This window comes from Aptenodytes forsteri, unplaced genomic scaffold (genome assembly GCF_000699145.1).
Source record: "Aptenodytes forsteri isolate BGI_AS27 unplaced genomic scaffold, ASM69914v1 Scaffold56, whole genome shotgun sequence".
Classification (NCBI taxonomy): Eukaryota; Metazoa; Chordata; class Aves; order Sphenisciformes; family Spheniscidae; genus Aptenodytes; species Aptenodytes forsteri.
The window spans coordinates 5,533,684-5,541,546 of record NW_008796213.1 but is presented as its reverse complement, the minus strand read 5'-3'; the positions used below and the strand labels follow the sequence as shown (position 1 = coordinate 5,541,546).

The window sequence follows — 7,863 nt, the reverse complement described above, 5'->3', positions numbered from 1 at the left end:
GGAAAAATTTATTTACTGAAAGAGTGGTTAAACATTGGACCAGGCTGCCCAGGGAAGTGGTGGAGTCCCCATCCCTGGAGGTATTTAAAAGACGTGTAGATGAGACGCTTAGGGACATGGTTTAGTGGGCATGGTGGTGTTGGGTTGACGGTTGGACTCGATGATCTTGGAGGTCTTTTCCAACCTTAATGATTCTATGATTTTGTGATCTGTCACCTGATGAAGGACTGACAGATAAATGTGAATTACTGTAAGTTTAAAAAAAGTCTTGATACCCTGTTTTCTTGGTTTTAGACTACGGACAAAGAAGTTCCAGGTCTAGTATTAATGCAAGACTTGGCCTTCCTTAGTGGATTTCCAGCTACATTCAAAGAAACAAATCAGCTACGAACAAAACTACCGGAGAGCCTGGCCTCTAAAGTAAAACTGGTAAGGGTCTGGAGGAAAGAGTAATTTAGTTGTATTGTTTTTTTTGGAATGGTTCACATATGGGATCTCACCCACCTAGAATACTTAGGATGTTTCTGATAGTAATCTGTTTTTCTGTGTTACTCTGTTTTCCTTAGTTGTCAAGAGTAGTAAATAGTGACTCAAATAGTTGCCTTCAAAAGACCAATTGTCTGTTCTGTGACTGTGAGTTATTAGGCATTAGATTTGCTAGCCTGCAACTAATTAAAAGTACCAGCCTTATCAGTTTCTCTCAGCCATTTGCTATAGGCTGTTGTCTTGCTGAAATATACTATGGCACTGGTTTGTTTAATGTGACAGAATTTTGTTTATGTAGCTTCTTTAGCTTTTTTTCTTCCCTCTTTGCTTGTAGAAGAATTATCTTAATAGTAACAACACTGGATTGTTTCACAGCTGAATGCTGTATTTCTCTCTGCCAAGTACTCTGTATGGTCTTGAGCAAGTTGCACTTCAACTTACCCACCTGCAAGGCAACAGTAGATCACAACTTGTGTGACTGTGCCATCTATTAACGTTTTGTGCCTTCTATTCTCCCCTGCCATTTGGACACCTTTTCCAGTTACAGCCAGGTTTAACAGATGGGTAAAAGTTTCAAAAGTCTGTGAAAATCATTGGCTTATGTATGGGAGAGAGATGTGATTGGTGGTGTGAAAGGGGAGTTTGTGGGAGGAGAATGAGTTAGCAGGGGTAAAGGGATGTCAATCCATAGGTAATCTGACTTCATTAGTCTGATGCCCACCTGTAGGATGTGCTAATTCACTTTACAGCTTGTTCTTGGTGCTCGAATGAGCATGACTTCCTTTTCTTGTCTTTTTTTGGCAGGCTGGGTTAACAAATCATGTATTCTGCTATTGCAGAAACAGTATTGTTTCATAGCCCCTTTCATAGCCTGGTTACACTCCAACTTAATGCAAGCTGAATTTCTTCTTTCTTGTCTTTGGCTTGTGTTAGCAGGCTGCCTTTGAGTCTCGCTAGTGGTAGAAACCTTCCGAAGTAAACACACTTGTACCTCTTTTCCTACACACTCTTAAACAGTTATTTAAACTTAAATAGCTCTTTCTTTTGCCTTTGTTTACGTCTCTAGTGTATCCATAGAGAGTGGCTATGGCTTTTCCTAGCCTTTGTTTTACTAAGTTAATCAGGCAGTGCTCATCCCACAGCATTGGCTCTCCATTCCTTTCATCCTTCTGACAGCCCTTCCCTGCCACTTCCATTGTGGATTTGTCTGCCTTCAACACAATTGACTGGAATTTTGTACAGCATTTTAAATGAGGCATCACCAGAACTTCTTACAGAGTGAAAAATACGTAGTATGTAGCTAACCCAAGGCCGGTAGACCGTCAGAGACTTGCTGTGTGCTAGATTATGCTCATTGCAAACAGTGCTGCCACCGTTTCTACGTAACCTCCCTTGCATCCTTCTAGTGCTTGTGTATTGGTGCCGTTCATAAAAACTGTCTCTTGCTATCGTGAATCTGTCGCTAGTTTGGGTGAGTGATGGCAGATGTGCTCTGGTGTGGCCAAGGCAATCCTTCCTTCTCTTTCTTAGTGGCACATTGGTTAAATAGCAGTGGATATTCATGCGGTCAATCTACCAGTCTCTATTTGTTTTACATGCTATGGGTATTTTTTTAACTGCTTTAAAGAAATGGTGTTTACTGTAGAGAAATGAGATTGTTATCCAACAGGAGATAGTGCTTCAGTTTTGCTGTCTGAGATGCTAGGTTCTTCATTACAAGTTTGTATGAGGAACATTGTTAGTTTGAATGCTTCCTGAGCTTCAGAGCCATCTGAAGAATCTTCTTTGAGTGCAGGTTCATCCATTTGGGTTTGGAGCCTTTTCTAGTTCCTCACCGCAGCTTAAATTATGGGTTCCTGGTAGTTTTAACACATTTGACTTAATGGAGCTGAAGAGCTCAGAATACCTTTGACTTCAATTACCAGTTCTTTTCATTTGTTAAACTTGCCCTTTAGCATTCAAGAAATTTAGTAACAAGATGTTCCTTAATTATTTTTTTCTGTTGCAATTTAAAATCAATTAGCTTATGTTTTCCTGACCTAGGGTTATTTTCTAGGAGCAGCTCTTCTGTAACGTTCTCATTAATTACCAAATTGGTATCTGAAATAATATTGCCTCTATCAGTTCAGAGATTATTTGGCGGAAAAGAAATCCGTCTGCTTCCATCTCTGGCAATAAATTGGAGCACCATCCTAGGCAATGTTTGTTCTCTGGTCGAACATCATAGATATAAGCTCTCATAGTAACATAGTTCTGAAGAATGTTCCCCCCTCAACCAATATTTGGAATTTCATTCTCTGTCCCTTAACGGATGTTGCTTTATGCTCTTTTTCCAAAATGATTTTGACTTAAATCAGTTCTTTTATCCATAGTACCCTACTTTTTTGTGTGTGTGTGTTCTGGTGCCTTCTATTGTTAACACTTGGTGTTCCTTTGTCTGAGTAACTTTTATGTGTCTTTCTTGGGCCCTTCAGTACCTTTCTGTCCTTGATGTTCTACCACCTTCTCTTCTTCCCTCTGATGTCTGCTGTCATGGCTTGTACTAATATTTTTGCTGCTAAAACATACTACTTTTAGTATAAGAATACCTGTTGTGGGTTTTTCTTCTGGTTTCTTTTTTTACCTTGTTCCGCAGCTCCTCCCAGGTACTTTCTAACTTCATTAGTTGTGGTTATTTCTCTAATTGCATTATCTAACTATTGTTCAAGTCTGTGTTGATGCTTTTTCTCCTTAATACTCCTGTGTGGATTTTTGCTTCAAGCACTGAGAAGTTCATAATTCTCTCCAGGATTTCTGCTGTAAATCTGTCAAGCGCAGACCTTATTCGTAGACTAGGCCATGTCTCTTGTGCTACGATAGAGACCTTCCATCTTTCATGGACACCTTGGAAGAATGAAAACACCCAGATTTTTCCTAATTACTTTTGAGCCATCTGCTGGTTTTTAATTATCTTGTGGTTTTAAGACTTGTGGAGCGATTCTGCCTGGACCTTAATTTTTTGATTACAGTCATTTTTTTTCCCGTTTCATCAGATGATCCCTTTCATTATCTCTTTTGCATTCCAATAGGATCTCCTAGCAGTATTAGTCCAAGAAAAAACATGCTGGATGGATTCTTTCTGTGCTTCAGTTCTGCTTCTCACGTCCAAGCAGCTGGCTAATCTGTTGTCTCTATCCAAGCTGATCACTAGCTTAACTCTTCAGCAAATCTTAAAAATGCTGTAGTTTCTCTGTTTTGCATTGCTGTCCAGATGAACATAAAGGCTGCATCTCTGGGGTGTCTTAGATATGTCTCCCATCTCCTTGTCTGTTTTTATGGAAGCGACATCCAGTGCCTATTATCTTTCTACATGGTTTTTCCTTACCCTGTCTTGGTTGTGTTTTTCTCCTTGTTGTCAGTCATGTGTCATCCAGTTGATCACAAATCTTTGTTTGTGCTGGTTCTCTCTTCCTTAGTGTGTTCTTATCTTTGTGTAAACATTATCGTTGTGATCAGCTCATTATCTGTTGCTAAGAGCTCCTCTTCTGCAATTTGGTTAGGCTGTATAAACACAGTTTTTCTCAGGTATCCACAGCATTCTGCAGTTTCTCCATCCAGTCATCATTGCTGTCTGTGTTTCTTTTCCTGGTGGTGGATGCTTTAGAACAACTAAATTGGGATTATTGTATCCTGTGTGGTCATAGCAGCAGATTCTTCCCCAACCATTTCTCTACTCTTGATAGTAGCAATTTATTTATGTTATACGTACAATGGAATATATGTATATAAATGTAAGAAATGTTCTATTTGCAAAGATAAAAATTTTTACATATGAAGTGTGGATGAGGTTGTTTCTGTAGAAGACTTTACTAAGATCCTAGCTCAAATCAGTTCTTCATTCAGTGGATGTTGTAGGTAGGCACGTTATGGTAAACATAACCAAGTGTGGTTTTCTCCTTAGCAAAGAGAGAGATGCTACGTTAAAGCTACAGCTAAGTAGAAGAAAGGTTGGTTGTTTACAGTCTCCACTGAAATTTGCAGCAATTCCTCTGCTGTTATCACTTCTGGAATCTAAAGTCTGTGAAGTGGTGTGAGATGCCCACCTGAGTTTAGGCTAGGCTTGTGCCTCATAGCTGCCTCCTGATGCTTAATGGGTTTCTGGATGCTCTAAGTGGATGTTTCTTAGTACAATGCTGGAAGTAAAGAAATAATAATAAAAAGTTTCAAAAGTGCTGCTATTAGAAGGGAAGAAAGTTGAGAAAGGGAGGAGTGTAGCTGTTGGTGCATTTGTGTTGAATGTTGATAACGCTGCTTTAATTGGATTGCTTTAGTTTGTTTGATTGAAATCACTTCTGAATCCAAAGAGGACCGAAAATTGCTTGGACATCTGGGCCAGGTGTTTCTTGTTCTAAAAATCTCTGAGAAAAGTAGCTGAGCTCAACTAGAGGGGGTTAAATTGTGAAGATTTACTATATAATGAATCAGTTTCTAAGGTGAATTATGTATGTTACGGTCTACTGAATTTTTGTACTTATGGCCTGCACTGTAACGTAATGATATGGAAGTTTATTTCCAGATGAAAGGTAAGCAGCAGTGTGTCTGCTGACCACATTTGTTGTTCTACCTTGTGTGTGTTATGACAGGTGTGGCTGAAAATTATATTTGGCTGCTTTTTATTTTCCATGCTTTCCTAACGGTGCATTAGTAAGCCACTAGATGGAGGTGTTACCCTGGTTGTGCAGCTGTCTGCTGCTCAGCTGTATTTCTTTAATCCAGATGAAAGGTAAGCAGCAGTGTGTCTGCTGACCACATTTGTTGTTCTACCTTGTGTGTGTTATGACAGGTGTGGCTGAAAATTATATTTGGCTGCTTTTTATTTTCCATGCTTTCCTAACGGTGCATTAGTAAGCCACTAGATGGAGGTGTTACCCTGGTTGTGCAGCTGTCTGCTGCTCAGCTGTATTTATGTAGGCTGTAAAGATGTTACATTGTACCTATACATGAAGAAGAACAGCTGAAAAAATTTTTTTGCTTTTCCTTTCCCCCATTACCTACATTTCTAAAAAAAACTATTATTGTTCAGCCTAAAAGAGATGCTTGTGACTTAAAAACTAGGTGATGATGTAAAGACTGACAAGGGAAGGATTGAAAGGGCAAGGGGATTTGATTTTTTTTTATTTTGTTTTTTTGAGGCTATCATGCTAACACTTTTTCACTGAAATAGTATACAGTAGTGAAAATTTTTGGAGAAAGGTGACTTTCCTTTAAGATTTAATATCCTGATTGCTTCAGGGAAAACTGAGAGCTTGCAGATCTCCTTCCTTTGAAAAATATTGTTTACTCTTTAATCTGCATGCACGCACATATACACATATATGGACAAGTTACATTGGAAACTAAGGGCTGTAATGTGTCTTAATGACCTTGTCTTACTAATGGAAGAAAATCCACATAGGAACCTGCAGGCAAAGTGATGCTGGTTGGTTGCTGTCCTCACTGCCTTGAGGGTGGGGGGTCTGGGATTCTTACTGCTGCTGTTGTCAGTGTTGATGGAGCAGGCAGGTGGCTTCAGGAGTTGGTGTTGTATGTTCACACAGATGTAATAAGCTTTGTAGGAAAAAAAAAAACCAAACCCTAAGGCATTGCATTGGTTTTGACTCTTGAGATGACCCTCCATTTGTAAAGACAACAGTATTTCATGCTTGATAAGCTTTTTGTAACTCTTTAACACACATGCCCCCCGGCTTCCCTTGCTATGTGGGCATATGAGTTTTCCCAATATCCATACTGGAGTGTGAAAAAAGGAGCATCTCATTTCCTTAACAATCAGCTTTGGTCATTAAGAAGATAAAGTGTAATAATTTAAAGACTGGTTAAGAGTCCAAGTCCCACCTCAGAAGAAAATCTGCTCTTGAACCTTGAGAACATGGAAATGAAAGTATTTACTTCTGCATGGGGTGCCTTAGCCCATCTGGCCTGCCCCCTAGTCTAGTAAGTCTAAGCATTGCCAAACATGCTGGCTCCAAAGGAGAACCTGCATTTAAAGTTACCTGGTGGGGAGAATGCAGTTTTCCTGTCTCGTTTTCAAGTGCCTGATATAAATGTGCATGGGTGGTCGTCTGGGCGTGTGCCTGCACTGTGTCTTTTCAGCCTGCTTGTGTTAGAAGCAGAGGCTTGCCTGATCACGCTGACTCTGTGCATCTACCTGCTTGTTTTTCTCTTCTATTTTCACAATACCTTTGGATCTGCTCACCTGTCTCGTCAGGATGAAGATGTTCTCTAGAAGATAATATTTCAAGGGAATGGGCAATCGCATGCGTCCCCATTGAGAGGAGGTTAATACCTGTGAGACATTAGAAAATCTGCCAGGAGAGAATTCCATTTTGAATGTATCGGCAACAAAATGCTCAGAGGAGAGCTTGCAATTTTTTAGAATCTAGTTAGTTATGTCACCATATAACTTCATTGAAATCTAACTTTATTGATAGCTCTGCTTATGAAAAGACTTGTTTCTTAAAAAAGGTATTTGTGGGGAAAAAAATTGATGTAATAAAAATAATCTATTCAGTGCAGGGGTTATCTTAACTCTGATGCTGAGCAGTGGAGCACATTTTTCCACTAACTTCTCTTGTTTGTGCTTGGACTGTTATATATTTAAAAACCATAGCATATATGCTGTGTTTTGGGGGGGAAAGGGGAAGTGTTTGCAATAAATCTAGTTAGGAATCTGTAGTACACGTACCTATTTTGCTGAGTTTGGTGGAAGCAAGTTAAAGAGAAACTAAATGTTCTTAAATGCTTTCAGAGCTCTAGAATGGTAATATTTTTCGTTTGTTATACGTCTGTTTTAAACGACAGATTCTAAGGGACTGTGTGACACTGTTGTATTCCTAAATAAAGCACATACCCACTGATGGCAGCTTTGCAATCTGTAGCATTTTGATATCGATATTTTTGGAGGTTGCTAGCTGCAGTCCGTAACTATACCTCAGCGATTTAGCTACTGAAGCCATCCTTTCCATCCGTAGGTTCAGATGATTCCCTGGAAGGTCTGAGATTTATCAGATTTTTCTAATGGCAGGCCTCATAAGTCAGATTGAAAGATCTCAAATAGCATATGAGTCAAAGCATCAACAGCTTTAAAATGTCACAAGTGGGACAGCTGGCCTTGCTAAGGGAAGAGGTGCTAACTCTGGGACAAGTGTTGTTTTAAAATGAGCAGAAAGGGCCAGATTTAATAAAAAATAAAGAAAAAATCACTTAAGGGTATTATGAAATAAACTGTGATGGTTTTGCTGTTTTCGAACATGTCAGTATTCAAATTTTGTTAACTTATGGATTGCTTTTACAGGTCTTAATGCGACTGAAAATCTGGTAGACATGCTTATTTGTCTGATG

The 7,863-nt window shown here is 39.3% G+C and overlaps 1 protein-coding gene across 1 annotated transcript in view; it reads left to right on the top strand.

The window, feature by feature from the left end:
* Positions 1-7,863, top strand: part of GNPTAB (N-acetylglucosamine-1-phosphate transferase alpha and beta subunits) — a 44,808-nt gene that overhangs the window by 12,549 nt on the left and 24,396 nt on the right. Inside the window, exon 6 of the mRNA XM_009288374.2 lies at positions 295-429. Coding sequence (XP_009286649.1) covers positions 295-429 — 135 coding nt within the window. The remainder of the gene's footprint in view (positions 1-294; positions 430-7,863) is intronic.